We start from the raw sequence: 17175 nt of genomic DNA, 5'->3' as shown, positions 1-17175 counted from the left end.
GAGCAAAAATAAAAAAGAATGAATGTGCTCAAACGGGAAACTGAAGCTGAGAGAGCACAGACAGGAGGGACATAACATTAACCAGCAATTCTGGAGTAGTAACAGATTAGTTTTCTTAGTTTTCTGGAGTAGTAATTAGATTAGCAGGACAAACGGCCCTCGCACTAAGAGGTTGCTGTCAACTATTCTTCAGAAGGGGTTAACAAGCAAATGGTGCCTGGGAACAAAGCGGCAGGGGTTAAATGTAGCCGTAGTAGTGGGGCCAGGATGGAGAGGCCGATTGGCTGAGCCTCGAGGCGGGTCACACTTCCTTCCCTAACACTGTGACTAAGGTATGCAACGTCACATCCGGTTTAGTGGGCGGGAGCAGGGAACAAAAGGAGACGAAGGACGCATGCGTTTGGTGAGTCCCGGATTCTGGTGGGTTCTTCCGCTCAGGCTGAGTTAAGCGCTTCCGGGTCGCCGCCGGCTGCAGCCTCCCGGCGCGGTAAGTACAGAGACAAGGCTGCCGTCGTCTCCTTGCCCCTTCATTCCTTCTCCCACAGAAACCCATTTCCTTTGACCCGACTGCCCAGGAGCTCCATATTGAGAGTCCTTAACCCTTAAAGAGCTCCAGTTCATTGGCCGCTTCCTCGAGACTAAGCCCCACCCCTCACACAAGGTCCGTCATTCATTGGTGTCACTTCCTGTCACCCAGCATTTCTTTCAGTTAATTGGCCCTACCCAGGCCCCGCTTTTTTCGCGTTTAGCAACCCTATAAGGCCAAATTTCTGTCTTGAGTCCCGCCCTACTTTCTTTCTGTTGGTCAACTGCATGGTCATTAGCGTAATGAGTAAAGAATGGGCGGTGGCTTTGCGACGGTGGGTTGGGCTTTCCGAGCTGAGATCTCTGGCCTGTCAGTACTTCTTGGACATGAGGGTGTTTTCTCTCGTGCCTAATTACGCAGGTTGGGAATCTGAGATACAGGGAAGGGCAGCGGCTGGCCCTGGGTCGGTCAGATAAATTAGGACAGAAGCAGGACCAGCGTCAATTCTTTTCTCCTGCTCATCCCTTTCACGGAGGAGTTCTAAGCCCCGACTCACTGTATGACCTAAAGCCAGTCTCTGCCTGTCGCTGGGCCTCAGTTTGCCTGTCCTCAGTTTAATAAAGATTATCTAGCACTCCTGGTCGGCTCCCTCAGCCGCTCAAAGCTGATTGTACCCTTATAATGTTAGTTCATCCATTCAATCTTACATCTACTTATTTATCCACTTATTCATGCCTCCTAGAATGTCTTACTAAGCCCTGCTTGCATATGCTACAATCCCCCCACCCCAACATTTGGCTGTGATTCATGAGCGGTCGTTAGTGTCCTAAATTTCTGACACTGGGTGGGTGTGGCATGGGCCATCATAAAGGTGCAAAAAGCAGGTTTTAGTGTATGGAGGAGGTAGGGATAATTTCAGTAGAACCCTGCTACCTCTAATTTTGTATAATTTCATAATGCCAGTCTGCATTCTGGATTCCTATTCCTACACTTGACTCCCATTCCCTTCCCTCCTTGAACAACCTGCAAACAGCTTTATCTATCCATTATTTACTTAATTATCAGAATAACTTTGACGGTGGTATAATTGTTATTATCCCCATTTTACAGATGAAGACATTGAGGCCCAGAGAGGTTAAGTGACTCAGCCAAGGTCAAACAGCTAGTAAGTGTTGGAGCCAGGACTCAAAGCCAGGTCTATCTGATTCCTAGTGGGAGGGGCTGCTTTCCTGCTGTCTTCCACCCTATCCCTAAATCAAATTACAACCAAATTAAAAACGAAAACTAAGCAAAACACATTCACTTGACCCTTTCCCTCAGTCTAGGAGCCATGTCCACTTTGTTCCCCTCACTCTTCCCTCGTGTGACTGAGACACTGTGGTTTAACCTGGATCGACCCTGTGTGGAAGAGACAGAGCTGCAGCAGCAGGAACAGCAGCATCAGGCCTGGGTGAGTGAGCAGCTAGCACAGCACAGACAGAGACCCCAGCACAGACAGAGACCCCCTTCAGTGGGCCATGACCCAGCCTTATTCTGGAAATCTGCCCAGGAAGAGCTTTTTGCCCTCAGCTGGGAATAATCAGGCTGGGAGCCAGGGAGCCAAGGTTCTCATCTTTTCATACCCTAATTTACAGGGGTACCATGTGACTTCTGGGCCAGATTAGAGCCCAGGCTGCTGACACTCAGCCCAAGCTCTTTTCCCTAAAGCACAGGAAATAATTTTGACTATTGAGGATCTAGCAGATGACACTTTCTAGGCTGGTAAGTCTCTCACTTCATCCTCACCATAATTATACGAAAAAACCAAGGCTCAGAGAGTTTAAGTATTTAGATCAAGTTCATAAATGGCAGATGACAAGAAAGGGATTGAATCTCCCTGAGAACTGGGAGGAGGCTTCTCCCCCACACGTGTGGCTCGTCTTCTGGGCAGAATGGGCCAGTCCCATGCCCCTGACCTGCCCTACTTGGGCTCTGGCCTTTTTCGTCTGTGCCTTTGCCCACAGCTCCAAAGCATCGCAGAGAAAGACAACAACCTGGTTCCTATTGGCAAGCCAGCCTCAGAGGTGAGTGGCTCTAGCAGGTGGGGCCTGTGTGGGGGCCACAGTGGACCGAGGCTCTGCTCTAATTCTGAATGTCCTGCCTCTCACCCAGAGCAGTTGTGGTTCTCAGATCTGGGTGAAGGGCAAAAACGGGAGATAGAAGGGGTGGGCATTGGGCCTAGCATTAAGGTCCTGCAGAACATGCACCAGCCTGCTAGACTCAAGGAGGGAGGGTTGGGGTGGGGGGTCATTCATTGGCCTTAGAGAGAGGTTCAAGTGGGTCAGTTCTTGAACTGATCCACGCAGGCCTGTAGGGCTTACAGGCTCTGTCCTGCCCACCAGCACTATGATGACGAGGAAGAAGAGGATGATGAAGACGATGAGGACAGTGAAGAGGACTCAGAGGATGATGAGGACATGCAGGACATGGACGAGATGAATGACTACAATGAGTCGCCTGATGACGGAGAGGTCAATGAGGTAGGCAGGGGGTATGGGGGAGGGCCTCTCTTCCTGGGCCCCTGCTTCTGACCCAGTTGATGGCCAAAGGGTACAGAAACCCTGGATCCAGCCAGGGACAGGATCTGGGGCTGAGGCTGGCTGAGGCCCCTCCCCACCCACACCCAGCCTCCTCTCCAGGTGGACATGGAAGGCAACGAACAGGATCAGGACCAGTGGATGATCTAGGTAGACAAGGCAGGGTGGCCTCAGAGAGATTCCAGGCCAAACTACCCTGCATCCCAACCCCCAACCCCTGCCCACAGAACCAGCTGATGGCCCCAGTGCCTGAAAGTACCCTTGGGCACCTCCTCAGCTGCTGCCAGGATCTGGTCTCCTTGGCCCCTCCCAGGCCATCGATCTGCACTTGAAATCCCCAGGGCCTGAGCCCCACTCCACCTTCCTGGCCAGTACCTCACCCCTTGATTGGCAGGTCTGGTCTCTTTCTAAGTTTCTTTAATAAAGACAAAGGAGTGATTTTCCCCCCATGTCTATTCCCTCTTTGTTGGTGGGGCCCAGAGGAGTCCAGCATCTTCTTTTGGGCTTTGGGGAGAGGGCACTCAAGGGACATCAGCCACACCTAATTGGCTAAGTGGGCCAGGGTTAGAGAAGGCCAGGGCATGCCTGGCCCTGGGTCGAGGGTTCTGTGCCATTTTCTCTGGCCCAGCTTGCATCCAGCTATTCCTACAGGGCCTCTAACTCATTGTCTGCCACTTCCTCTGATCCCACCCTGAATGGCATGGGCTGAGGATGGGAGGCTTTCTGAGGCCGAGAACTGGGAGGTCCCTGGAGCTCTCCCATCCAGCTTCCTTCATGTTAAGAGAGAAGATTAAATCTCAGAGCAAGGCAGGGATTCCCTTGGAGTCACTCAGCAAATCAGTGACAGAGATGGGTCAGGAGCTCAGCAAGAATGCTGTCAGTCCATGGTTCTCCCTGGAAAGAGGGGGCCTAGTGAGACCAAGCAGCCTGATAGAACTTGACACTTGAGGTCAGTGTAGAGGCTGAAAGGGGTCAGAGGTGGGAAGAGAGACTCCCTAGCCCTGAGCCCAGCATGTGTCAAGGCCCCAAACAGGAAAGGGAGCAGATTCTGAGGTCCCTGCTTGGGTGGGGGTGGGGGTGGGTGTGGGCATCAGTAAGTACCCCTGGGCCTGGACCTCAGCCTGGTCCAGCATAGGTGAGCTGAGCTATGCCATCCTTGATAGCAGGGAAGTCTGGAAGGCCAGTGTGGTAGAGGCGGCAACGGTAGCGGCCACAGCTCTTAGCATACTGCAAGAAGCGGGGTGCACCAGGGAAGAGCACATGGTCAGCCAGCACAGTGGCACCTGCTGGCAGTAGGGCATGGGCCTCCAGCAGCTGCAGGTCCCTCAGGTAACATCGTGGCCGGTGTATCAGGAGCACCAGGTCTGCCCGACTCAGCTGATACTGGGTGCGTAGGCACGGGATCACCTCCTCTGAGCTGCCCACGATGAGCTCCACCTGTGAGGATAGGGGGAGCTGGAGGTGAGGGTTGGGGGAATTGTTCTCCCAGTGAAGACCCCACAAGGATCTGGCTTACTTCATGCCAGGTCCTGGCTTAGCTCCCCATGAGTGTTCTCACATTTCCTCTGACCTCAGAACCTAAGAAGTCAGGATCAGTATTGTGATTTCCATTCTGCCTGTGAAGAAGCTGAGGTTCAGAGGATGCATGCTTTGCTAAAGGTCACATAGCTAACAAGAGGCAGAGTAAGAGCTGGACCCAAATTTGCTGGGTTCCAGAGGCCTTCCTCTTAGCTGTTTCTTTTGTCATCCGGCAGAAAATAATGTGCAGATGACTTGGGACACGAGGACACACCATCCAGCATCACAGTCCCCAGAGTGGAGGTGCTTCCTTCTCCTTAGATGGGAGTCCCTCACAAGGGATGTCTGGCTAGGGCAAGGCCTGGGGTGACAGAAATCTGGGTTGGGGAGATGGGAGACTGACCATGTGCTCATCAAAGCCGGCCAGGCGGATGAGTTTTTCAGCCACTGCTGCTGTGCGTGGGTCCCGCTCCACAGTAAGAAGGCGACCCCCAGGGGGCAGGGCTTGGGCAATAAGCAGGGTAGAGTATCCACAGTACGTTCCCAATTCCAGCACACAGGCAGGGGCCTTCTCCTCCACCAGCCGCATCAGGATCTGACCTATGTGGGGAGATGGCTGTTGCAGAAGACATGGGAGACGAATGCAGGGCCCCTGATAGAAAGATATCTCAAATGCTCACCTGCCTCACTGCAGCTCCCAACCAGTTGGGGTCTCATCTGTCTCTTGTACCATAGCCCCAACTGCCCTCCTGGTCCCCGTCTCCTACAGTGTAGTCTTCACACCAGCCCTGGAATCTTTCCAACCAATCTGACCTTATTACTCCTTGGCTCCTGTGAGCTGAAGGCCTTTGGGATTGAACTTGGGATCCTCAGCCTGGCATTCAGGACCTTGGACCTGATCCTATTCTACCTCCCAGGTTCATCTCTCAGTACTTCCCACCTATGGCCTGTATCACAGCCATCCCAAACAACTGTACCCAGAATCCATCATGCTGTCTCATTCCTTCATGCCACATGTGTATATGTGGCTGGCTTTGCCCTTCCCACCCCCATCTCCATCTGCCTGGCCAACTCAAAACTTCCAGATTCAGTTCAAATGTTGCTCTTTCTCCATGAGGTCCCAGGCAGAAACAACCACCCTATCTTTGAGATTTATGAAAGGTCTCTGTTAGAATTTGTAGTTTCATTCCCCTTTTATTGCTCATTGAATATATTTCTGATCTTGGAATTGGACGAACTTCTATTTATTTATTTATTTATTTATGAGACCAGGTCTTGCTGTGTTGCCCAGGCTGGAGTGCAGTAGCGTGATCATGGCTCACTGCAGCCTTGACCACCCAGGCTCAGGCAATCCTCCCACCTCAGCTCAGCCTGCCTAGTAGCTGGGACCACAGTTACTCACCACCACACCCGGCTAATTTTTAAATTTTTTGTACAAACAGGGGTCTCGCTTTGTTGCCCAGGCTAGTCTTGAACTCCTGGGCTCAAGTGATCCTCCTGCCTCGGTCTCCCAAAGTGCTAGGATTACAGGCACGAGCCACCAGTGCCTCAGCCAGTGAGCCACCAGAAATTCAGCCAGTGAATTTCTGAATTTCTTTCCTTTTTTTTTTTTTTTTTTGAGACAGGGTCTTGCTCTGTCACCCATGCTGGAGAGTGCAGTGGCACAATCACGGCTCACTGCAGCCTCAGCCTCCTGGGCTCAAGCAGTCCTCCCACCTCAGCCTCCAAAGTAGGTGGGACCACAGGTGTGTGCCACCATGCCCAGGTAATTTTTGCATTTTTTGTAGAGATGGGTTTTTGCCATGTTGCCCAAGCCGGTCTCAAACTCCTGAGCTCAGGCAGTCTGCCCACCTTGGCCTCTCAAAGTGCTGGGATTACAGGCGTGAACCACCACACAGCTGAATTTCTTAAATAAGACCCTAAAAGCATTTATGCTGGGATTGAGATAAATCCAGGCAGACAGCTACCCTAAATGGTATGTGGAAGCCTCCATGGTGGAGAAGAAAGATGTGGAGACAGATAATTACAAAGCTATGGGTTATCTGCTGAGATGGTTATTCCACTGTGTATTATGCTTCCTTTGAGGCCAGCATTTATGGCTAGTTCATCTCTGTGGCCTCTACCCCCCTCCCTGGCACCTAGCACATTCCTAATACAAAAGAGGTGGCAATAAATGTTTGCTGAATAAATGACTTAGTCCAAGCTCCCCTTTTCCAGATGAGAAAAAAAAAAGAGGCCCTAAAAGAGGATCAAGAACCTGCCCTATTCACCCAGTAAAGCAGCAACAGATCCCAAATATTCCTTCACTGCCTTGGGGGTACTTCTTGGAGCAGAAGGCTAGGGAACACTGACCTTTGACAGGCCCCATATGGCTCAAGTACTCGCAGTGGCTGCTCCAGTGGTCCAGGGTGGTGAGGATGTGACCGGGGTCACCGGGCAGGGCATGGGTGAGCACGTAGCTGAAGGCCCGCTCCTCGATCCGCAGCCCTGACAGGCAGTCTCGGAGGCTTCGCAGCAAGACCGTGCCCACCAGCAATCGGAAGTAGTGCCGGTACCGCACCAGCAATGTTACCACCAGTGGCAGGAAGGCCAGTGCAATGGCAGGGGACATGGTCCCTACCTGGGTCCTGGGGTGGAGGAAGGGAAACCCACACCCACAATTTAACTATTTGTGTAGCCTTTGCCAGTAGCAATTATCCTTATGTTTTACAAACCATGGCTCAGAAAGGCTAAGGCTTTTGTCCAGAGTCACACAGCAGAACTGGGATTTGAATCCAGGTTAGTATGATTCCAAGCCTGTGTACTTTCAAGGACTCCATACTGTCTACTTTCAGCACCCAGCCCCAAATCACCTCTTCCCAGTCCCAACCCCTGGTTCCATCTTCACATTGTTCCCCTGACTTGTTTCTCTTTATCACTGAAGTCACCCCTTCTTCAGGACCCCTTTCACTAGTTCCCCTCTGGGATATCTTCCCCCACCCCTACCCTCTGCCTGCTTGGACTCCTCTGACCACTGCTGTGTAGCAAAAGAGCATAGGTTTGCAGTCAAACACCTTCACCATCACTGTGCCCTGCCTCAGTAAAAGGCAATCAAAATACTCCATAGGGTGTTAGGGTGAGATGTCCTCTTTCCCATCCCAGGACCCTCCCTCTGCCTGCTCTTCCCTGCGGATAGGAGGAGTCTTTGATTCTGTAATAATTCTCCAGCCCTATCTCCTCTCCGCTGTATTCCCTTCTTCTCCTGTGCTGTCTTAGAATTCCCTTCACAAATGTGTACATACACATAACACACAGCACACATATTCCCTCTACTCAGCTCTTCTCTCCAGAGGCCTATGGGGAATGGGCCTCTCCTCCCATGTCCTGGGCCATTCTCTTCCTCATCCAGATCTGACCTCCTTGCAGGCCTTCTTGCAAGGCCCCTGGTGGTGGCGGGGAGTAAAAATGAAAGAGTGTATGGATGGGTGTGAATAGATGAGTGATGCGGTGGGCTTGAACTGGTGTGCTTGGGAACCCACAATCCAGGGCCCTGCTTACCTGGGCTGGAGGCTCCTGCTTAGGCAAGACCAGAGCACAGGACAGGTTGAGGGAGTCCAGGGCCTGCTGTGGGGGATAACTCTGAGCAGGAGGCTGGACTGGCTTTCAATTATTCATGCTGAGGTGGCTGCTGTCACCTGAGACCTGCAGTTCAAGTTACCAGCCCCAGGGATGAGCTTAAGCTGCCTCCTACCCTTCAGGAACCTCAAAAGATTTACAGAACCTCAGGGTCTTGATTTGAGGGGTTATAAGAGGTACGAGATCTGGCGACTTCTGCGATCCCTTGGATCAGGAGATGGGGCATGGGGTGAGCCAAGGTGATGGGGTGACTGTAATGTACTCATTGATACGCAAGTTTTTTGTAAGCAAGGCCATGCCTTGGGCCACAGGTAAGAGTCAGAACCTGTCATTGTGCTCTAGGAACTCCCAAGTTTGGTAGGTGAGACTGACCCAGGAACATAGAATATAGTGTGATCACTATTGGATGTTCCACGACTACAGGGACTTTGGCTGTTTTGTGAACTGATGCATATCCAGATATAACAGTGTGTGGCACATAGTAGATGCTCAGCAAATATTTGTTAATAGATGCATGAATTAACACTGGATGAGGATTAAGCATAGAGAGCTGGACATGTCCAGAGAATGGGGTCAGAGAAGGTAATCAGGAGGACATTGTACTGAGTCTCGAAGACAGTAGGCAGACCAGGCTGCATGTGCAAAGTCCAGTAGATCAATCAGGAAACATCATTTCTCTATGTCCAGTGAAACAGATTGCTCACCCCTCCACCCCCTCACCCCTCACCTCAGAACATGCAGTGGCAGAGAGGTGTCAGGCTCTGCGTGACTTTGATATGTCAGATGGGTAATGTGCCAAAACAAGATTTGAGGGTGGGCGCATTTCACACACGCGGAATCACACGCGCATGAACAACAAATGGATCACTATACAATTTTGGACGGACTTGGACCTGTGTTCAGGGCCCAAGGGAAGACATGGGGGAGGAGGGGCGTTTAGGAAAAGAGAACTGATGGTCAGCTTTGTGCGTTAGATTTACTATGGGTCCTGTTAAAAAAAAGGCAGAATTAAAGATAAAAGCCTGAAGGCAGAGAGGTCAGTGAGGTGACTTCTATCTCCTCCACCAGGATTTATCTCCGCTCCGCGTCAGCATGTGAAGGTAGTATAAGGTCCCTTCTTCCTGTAAGTCGCAGATCCCCAGCCCAGGTGCAGAATACACCCTCCGTGTATTCACCCCCAGCCCAGCTGGGCGATACACCCTCTGTTCCCCTACTGGGTACCGGTCATCTGGATCCTCTGTGTGTGCACCCAGGCTGTACGATCTAGGAGCGTCAGGCCTGGATCCCACTCGCCCCTCGCATGGCATTTAGAAGAGTATATCACGAGGGCATACAAGGGCATTTGGTACGAGTTCGCTCAATGGCCCAGAGAAGTGGCCTAGTGGCCACGAGAACGCATAACACTATTCACGACGGCCACTACTGCCAGTTTAGAGACTGGAAAGATGAAGTCATGTGATCCGCCCCTCCCTTTCCTCGCTTCACTTGCCTGCGTGTCCGGTTACGCCTTCCTATTGGTTGACAACGATCACGCGCTAGCGGGCGGGACCGGAAGCCGGGGTATTGCCTGAGGCGGCCCAGCGGCTCCGGGAGAAGGGATACTGGGGGTGGCGGCGGGTGGTTGCCTGCGGGAGGCAGTTGCGGGTCATGTGACCGGAAGGGCTCCTGACGGACGCCGTCCCTCCTCGGCGCGGCCTGAGCGCCCGGCCTGACCCCTGCCATGGGGTGCTGCTACAGCAGCGAGAACGAGGACTCGGACCAGGTGCGGCCGCGGCAGGCGGGGCTCGGGAATGAGGGCTAAGACCCTGGGGCTTGGGGCCCCAGAAAGAAATCTGCGGAGAACGGGCCAGGACTGCAGGGCTCGATGAATACGGAGGCCTGGAGGGGACAGATTACACAGGAGACGCCAAGCCGGACTCCTACCCCAGTTAAAGCCCCAGCTTTCTACGCGGTCCCCGCCTCGGGGTGTACAGGCAGCCGCCTGTCCGGCTCGCTCCCACCACTTCCGTTTGCTCCTACCTTCAAAACTTTCCAGATTCAAGGATCCTCAGTCTAGGTCCCCGGGAAATACTCCCTTCCCAGCTTCCTGTCTTCTCTGTATTAGTGGGCTTTGCGAATCCATTGCAGGGGTGGGTAAGCTGAGGCCCTGAGTTAGGCTGTCCTGCGATGAATCAGGAATTCATGTATCGTCTTAGTCCCTGGGGTTGCAGAAGGAAGGTCGCTGCTAGTTTAGGGCCAGAGGACGATTCTGGAAGTTGGTGGCCTTTGAGTTGGCCAATGAAGGATTTAATGGATACAGTGAGGACATCGGGACATGGGGGAAATTGTCTGGGAAGCAACAAAGAGGGTTTAGCTTTGACTAGATTGTGGTAAAAGAGAAATGGAGCGGGAAGTTCATTTGGGTCTGAGTTTGGCTTGCCTCAGTGCAGTCTGCCTGGGGCCTGAGGGTTCCTTTAGCTGGAGACATGCCTGTTCTGAGAATTTGGCTGTAGATCTGATCCCTCTGACGAAAGGCTTAGGCTGGGGAGACCTGTACAGTTTTAAATTCTCCCTCTTCCTCTTAGTGCATTCTCACTTCTCTCCACATTCTAATCCCTGCCCCGCCTGGCCTGACATTCAAGGATGAAGTCACAAGTTGCTGTCCACTCTTTTTTGATCGTCTCTAACCCTGGATTCTACATTTGAACATATAGTAGACCTGAGAAAGTAGAAAGGTTTCAAGTAGCTCACAGTCTAATAGGGGAGATGGTCACAAAAATAGATTATATCACTGGTACTTGGGAAGTAGTTATTTCTTCAGTGAACGTATTTTGGATTAAGGGCTTAAGCTTAGGAAAATGTCATTTGTGGCCGGGCGCGGTGGCTCAAGCCTGTAATCCCAGCACTTTGGGAGGCCGAGACGGGTGGATCATGAGGTCAGGAGATCGAGACCATCCTGGCTAACACGGTGAAACCCCGTCTCTACTAAAACAGGCAAAAAAAAACTAGCTGGGTGAGGTGGCGGGCGCCTGTAGTCCCAGCTACTCGGGAGGCTGAGGCAGGAGAATGGCGTGGACCCGGGAGGCAGAGCTTGCAGTGAGCTGAGATCCGGCCACTGCACTCCAGCCTGGGAGACAGTGAGACTCCGTCTCAAAAAAAAAAAAAAAAGAAAATGTCATTTTTATGGGAAGCAAGGGTCGCTTCTGGTTCTCAATTCTTCATACACCCAATGAACACATATTTCCTTTGCTCTGTGTTAGGCATGTGTCATGCCTAATACCTCTCACTTCACCTCCACCTTTTTGAGAAAGAGACAACAATAACCCTGCCTACTGGGAGAGCTGTGGCCTAGTGGGAAATTGTCCCTTAAAGCATAATGTGGACTCTTGCAGGGAATGAGTCAAGAAGGATTAATGCCTTATGAGAAAGGATACCAGCTTCTACTTGGAAGGGAGAGCTGGGCCTGCTGCTCTCCTGAATCTCTACCTTCTCCTTGGTGGGCTCTCCTTTCTGTTCCTAACACCCAGAGAAGATGTTTAATCACTGCTGGGTGATTTGAGGCCTCACGTAGCAAGAGCCGTAACCATCCACCTCCCAGAGTCCCTCTTTCAGTTCTTGGGCAGGCTCCTCTCCCACTCTCATCTCTGTCTCTTTATCACAATAAAAAATGTACAACACATTACAGTTTACAAAGGGCCGTGATAGTTATCTAATTTGACTCTTGCCAGACATCTGTCATATTAGTGTGGGTTATGTCTATTTAAAGGTGAGGAAAAAGTTCAGAGAAGCTAAGTGATTTGGCCAAGCTGGGAAGTGCTAATGCCCGGGTGTTCTGATGCCAAGCCATGTACTTTATCCATGGGGCCAAGCAGTCTCATCTATGCCCCTAGACCAGGTGGCCAGTCATGGGCAGGGTGCTATGTCTGTGCTAAGGTAGACAGTGAAACCCTGCCTCTTGGGTTACACTGACGCAGAGACAAACCTTGATGTGACAAACCTAACCCATGCTCCACTCGCACTTCGGGAGTGGGGTGATACTTGTCTACTCTGAAGGGGGTAGCATGGCCTCTTCTTTAAGTCTAGGTTTCAAGAAAACAACCTTGTTCCTCCCTTGATCTTAGCTGAAGGCTGAGAAGTGATCAGCCAGCCTTCTTCTTGAAGAACCCCTGATAGGGAAGAGACTACCCTGTCCTGCAGGAAGATCTGTCTGAAGTGGAGCTGGGAGAAGGACAGACACATAGGAAGCTAACTTGGGCCTCATTATGGAGCCAGCTTTCCTTAGAAATACATAGTTTTATCTTTGGCAAACATTTTGTCTTTTTAGCTCTTTAATGCTGAGCCTGTGTTTTAGGGAGGAAGGGTGTCTGGGAGTTTACAGAGGTGATGGGGCAAAGCCCACAGCTTCTGTCTTTTGCTGCTGGGAACTGGATCAAATTGCCTGAGGACACTTGGGCAACCTAGGCTTGAGAAAGAAGAGTAAGGTGAAAAGGCTGGGCCTCCCTAAGCAGGGCAGGAGGAAGTAGCCCTCTACAAGGAGAGTTGTGGAGTTGTGGGCAGGGGAGCTGGAGCCTGCAGCAGGAAAGACTGAGGAACTGAGACAGGCCTGGAGGGGAGCATTGAGGAGTCTGACACTGAAGGTTGGTGAGTCAGCATTAGCCAGGATGTCCCCCTGGGCCCATCCTTGGCTTTGTCCAGGGCACTCTTGCTCTTTATGGGTTGGATAGATACCCAGCAGGTTTGTTTTTCCAATTTACCACTGATAACAGCATTCAAGGATTTGCAGCTGATGGACTCAAGGCAGGGTCAAATCCAGAAATATTACAGTAGATAGAACAGGGGACTGAAACAGGACAAGTAGTAAGACCAAACCAGTGAGGAAGCTTGGTTTGGTCTTACGTTAGTTCAGGGGTTGTGATTATCAGCATAGGCCAGCAGTAACAGGGCTGCTGAAAATTTACATGGGCTACTCAGGTGGTTTAGCAAGGGCGGGAATAGCTCCATTGTTGTTTGTTTTGAGATGGGGTCTTGCTCTCTTGCCCAGGCTGGAGTACAGTGGCACAATCCTAGCTCACTGCAGCCTCAAACCCTGGGTTCATACAGTCCTCGCACTTCAGCCTCCCAAGTAGCTGGGACTGCAGGGCTCACACTACCAAGTCCAGCTAATTTTTTATTTTTTTTGTAGAGACAAGGTCTTGCTTTGTTGCCCGGGCTGGTCTCAAACTCCTGGACTCAAGCAATCCTCCTGCTTTGGGCTCCCAAAGTGTTGGGATTCCCAGTATGAATCACCACACACGGGTACAGCTCTACTGCTCAGATCAGGATACACCTCGTACACTCAGTTTGATTCTGGGAGTCACATAGAAAAAGAGCACCAGAGCATAAGAGGGTGAACACCTTCCTAGGGACCTGCCTTCAAGAAGGGAACACACTTGTACTGTGTGACCCAGAGCTGGGCTGGGATTCCTGCCCTGACATAATTTGAGAAATGGCCATGGAGAGGTTGGGCTTGCTTTCCCTTGGGGCCTAGGGCCTTGTCTGGACTCACCAGGGCTTCCATCTTGGAAGGAAACAGCTTTGCTGCGGAGGGCCTGGTCCTGGGGGATGAGGAGGGCTGTTCTTGGGCTCCTGACTTGCACTGGTTTCCCCTTTAGCTCCCATTGCTTTGCTATGTCTCAGCTCCTCTGTCTTCCAGCCTCTAGTATCCTTTCTCTGCCAGGTCCTAGAATGTTTTTCAAGCTCCAGGGCTGTTGCTGACTATCTGCTTTGTGCCTCTGTCCCTTTTTTCAGGGCCTCTAGGACTGCCTGGCTCCACTCTCGTTTATCCTAGAACACCAACTCAGCTGAGCTCCCAAGGATAGGCAGGAACTGAGTCTTATCTGGCATTCCATAAAGCTGGGCACTTTGGATATTCCTTATAGAAATATTTTTGGTGTTTAAGGTCAGAGCTGGGCTGAGGGTAGCACCCATGAAAGGCAGGATCTAAGGGTCCTGGGGCTGACTTCTCTCCCATGACCACTTCTAGGACCGAGAGGAACGGAAGCTGCTGCTGGACCCTAGCAGCCCCCCTACCAAAGCTCTCAATGGAGCCGAGCCCAACTACCACAGCCTGCCTTCCGCTCGCACTGATGAGCAGGCCCTACTCTCTTCCATCCTTGCCAAGACAGCCAGGTAAATGTCAGAGGACCAGGCCTGGGTCAGAGCTCCTCTATCCATATTAAAGGCCAGGATAGAAGGAGCGAGGCTCAGGACATGGGGGATGGGATAAGGTCACTGGAGAGAGGTGCCTCCATGTCCAGCCCTGCGCCAGTAGGCAGGAGGGAAACTGGAGTCAGATAACCCTGGAGTTGGTACCTGGCACTGAGTCCTGTTTGTCCTTCTCAAAAGCACCTGTCATGTCATCTCTGTCTCTTCTCCCTAAAGCAACATCATTGATGTATCTGCTGCAGACTCACAGGGCATGGAGCAGCATGAGTACATGGACCGTGCCAGGCAGTACAGGTGAGCACCTGGCCAGCGTGGGTCCCTCAGGCTACTTGGGCTCCTACCCTCCATCACTGTTCCAGCTTTGGAGCCTGGCCCCTAGTCCAAGCTTCTCATTTGGTGCAGCCCTGGAGACTGACCACAGATCACTTGGGTGCTTCAGTAAATATTCATGTCAGCCCTGTTTACCCTGTGACACTCTCGAGGGCATTGAGGCCAAGGGAGGTGGGCCTAGAGTGAGTCTGTGATGAGCTGAGACCTTCCCTCCCAGATACCCCCCTCAGCACCCTGCTTCTCTGGCCTGAGGGGATGAGGCTTACCTGGGCTGGGCAGGGCAAACTGTGGCTTAACTGCGTACCCCCACCCCCTCTCTCGGTCAGCACCCGCTTGGCTGTGCTGAGCAGCAGCCTGACCCATTGGAAGAAGCTGCCACCGCTGCCGTCTCTTACAAGCCAGCCCCACCAAGTGCTGGCCAGTGAGCCCATCCCGTTCTCTGATTTGCAGCAGGTGAGACACCCCTTGCCTGCCCCTGCCCACCCTTCCCACACTGCCCAGGGTGTGGCAGAGGGTTCACCCACTCTGCCTCAGAGGAGGTAGGGAAGATGGAGTTAGGGAGCCTGGTAGCCTTGTGGGCCCCAGTTCCCTCTCACCTCGTTCTCTTAACATATGTCTTTCCTATCTCCTTCCCGCAACCTTTATTGTTTCACTCCCCTTTGTTCTTTTCCTTCTGTCTCTCCCATCCCTGTCTTTCTCTCTGCCTTCCTGTTCCCCATCATTCCCTCCTTCTCCTTCATCACCATCTAATCTCCCCTCCCTCTTTTTCCTGATCGGCCTCCTCACCTGTCTCTGTTCCTCTCCTCCCCGGTCCCTCTCTGTCTTAGGTCTCCAGGATAGCTGCATATGCCTACAGTGCACTTTCTCAGATCCGTGTGGACGCAAAAGAGGAGCTGGTTGTACAGTTTGGGATCCCGTGAAGAGAGGGGTCCTTGGACAGCTCTTCTCCTCTCTTCCTCCCATCTCTACCCCACCCCCTTGGCCCCCAGCCTCACTGCGGCTTATATAGTACCCTAACCTGCTACTAATCACAGAGAAAAATGTGAAGAAGGAGGAGAAGAGGAAGGCTAGAAGCCTGAGCAAGTGAGGGTAGAACCTTTTGGGACTGGCCTTTGAAGCTCTGGCCAGGGATAGGGTGGGGGCCAAAAGGACAGAGCCTGGTATGTCGTCATAGTCATTGAGAATGTGGAGATACCAGTTTGGGTGGGGGGTGATCACCAGGGGACCTAGGGAGATCCCCTTCCCACCCTCTCTCTTGGCCTCAAAGTCACTCCTGCCCCCTCTCCCTGACTTGGTGCTCACATGCACCTCACGAGGGTTTGTGACCAGGGTCTGGATGAGCTTGAATTTGAATGAATTGAGTTTGTATTTCTAGAACCCTGGGTTTTTACATGTTTGGTCTTTTTTTTGTTTTGGTTTGTCACCCTCGATAAAGGAAGTATATTCATCCATGTGCTGGTTCTGGCCCCTCTGTCCTATTCATTCTACTTTTGACTACTCAGGTCTATGAGAGTAAGATGGGGGGCAGGGGGCATCTTGCAGAGGCACTGAAGATGAATCCAGGAGATAAGGGTTTAGGGTGTCAGCTCCTAGCTGAGACCTGGCTTGGGCTAACCTCAGATTGGATGAGACTGTTCTTGTCCCTTGTCCAGTGATGATGGGAACACTGTCAAAGCTGAACAGACCTGAATCTGAGGCAGCTTTGATTCTTGGGGACCCTGCCTCAGACTCAGTGGAATTACCAGCAGCCCCTGGGGGTGAAGGGAGACACTGCAGGTCGACGGGTGGAGAGTGAAAGCAGACCAGACTCTTCTGGGAATACGTAATATGGAGTCAGCAAGCAAATGTTTTTAAGCAGAAGATTCTTTTTATCAAATGAAATCCTAAGCAGCATCCCAGCATATAAAACATAGAATGGAATTAACTTTGATCTGATTGAAGTGGGGGCTGGTTTCAGAGATCATAGCCCATCTTCTTGGCCTGTCATGGAGGCCTGTGAGGCATCTCTACAGACCCTGGTACTCTGAAGAGTTTGGAAATTACTGATCTACTTTAACCCCCAAATCTCTAAGCTGAAAAGTACAAAGGGGCCCAGAAAGTTAGATAAATTTCCCAAGGCTATGTGGTAAACCCAGGTCTCCAGTCCCAGACCAGCAGGCCTTTCCCTCAATTGCCTCACTTTTTCAGCAAAATAAGACTAGAGCTGGCCAGGTATAGTGGCTTATACCCGTAATCGTAGCACTTTGGGAAGCTGAGGTGGGCGGATCACCTGAGGTCAGGAGTTCGAGACCAGCCTGGCCAATATGGCAAAACCCCATCTCTACTAAAAATACAAAAAAAGGCCAGGGGTGGTGGCTTACACTTGTAATCCCAGCACTTTGAGAGGCTGAAGTGGGTGGATCACCTGAGGTCAGGAGTTCGAGACAA

At 51.7% G+C, this 17175-nt stretch overlaps 3 protein-coding genes and 1 pseudogene across 24 annotated transcripts; 2 read left to right on the top strand and 2 right to left on the bottom strand.

Annotated features, from left to right (window-relative positions):
- Positions 1–358: 358 nt before the first annotated feature.
- On the top strand, positions 359–3545 carry ANAPC15 (anaphase promoting complex subunit 15). 22 transcript variants are annotated; one of them, XM_074014623.1, is made up of 7 exons: positions 359–487; positions 1637–1691; positions 1847–1976; positions 2161–2287; positions 2530–2589; positions 2908–3045; positions 3205–3545. In XM_074014623.1, the coding sequence occupies exons 4-7, from the start codon at positions 2270–2272 to the stop codon at positions 3250–3252; spliced, it is 264 nt and encodes an 87-aa protein (XP_073870724.1). In that variant the 5' UTR covers positions 359–487; positions 1637–1691; positions 1847–1976; positions 2161–2269; the 3' UTR covers positions 3253–3545. The 22 variants fall into 22 exon arrangements, with proteins under 22 accessions (XP_073870724.1, XP_065385650.1, XP_065385644.1 ...); XM_065529578.2 differs by lacking the exon at positions 2161–2287 and having other exon boundaries at positions 359–403; positions 1852–1976; positions 3330–3545; XM_065529572.2 differs by lacking the exon at positions 2161–2287 and having other exon boundaries at positions 359–403; positions 3330–3545.
- On the bottom strand, positions 3503–9690 carry TOMT (transmembrane O-methyltransferase). Its single transcript, XM_005578960.5, has 4 exons — positions 8158–9690; positions 6973–7247; positions 5024–5220; positions 3503–4539 (listed from the first exon to the last, which is right to left on the bottom strand). Exons 2-4 carry the CDS (start codon positions 7229–7231, stop codon positions 4219–4221), a joined length of 777 nt encoding a protein of 258 aa, XP_005579017.1. The 5' UTR covers positions 7232–7247; positions 8158–9690; the 3' UTR covers positions 3503–4218.
- LOC123568969 (small nucleolar RNA U13) lies at positions 9013–9100 on the bottom strand (annotated as a pseudogene).
- Positions 9691–9826: 136 nt separating the features above from the next.
- On the top strand, positions 9827–16199 carry LAMTOR1 (late endosomal/lysosomal adaptor, MAPK and MTOR activator 1). The gene is made up of 5 exons (XM_045370307.2): positions 9827–9997; positions 14237–14382; positions 14635–14712; positions 15075–15201; positions 15576–16199. The coding sequence occupies exons 1-5, from the start codon at positions 9956–9958 to the stop codon at positions 15666–15668; spliced, it is 486 nt and encodes a 161-aa protein (XP_045226242.1). The 5' UTR covers positions 9827–9955; the 3' UTR covers positions 15669–16199.
- The last annotated feature ends 976 nt before the right edge of the window (positions 16200–17175 follow it).

Source organism: Macaca fascicularis, chromosome 14 (assembly GCF_037993035.2).
Source record: "Macaca fascicularis isolate 582-1 chromosome 14, T2T-MFA8v1.1".
In the NCBI taxonomy this organism is placed as follows: Eukaryota; Metazoa; Chordata; class Mammalia; order Primates; family Cercopithecidae; genus Macaca; species Macaca fascicularis.
Note: the sequence above shows the minus strand (reverse complement) of the source record. Positions and strands in the feature narration are given on the sequence as shown.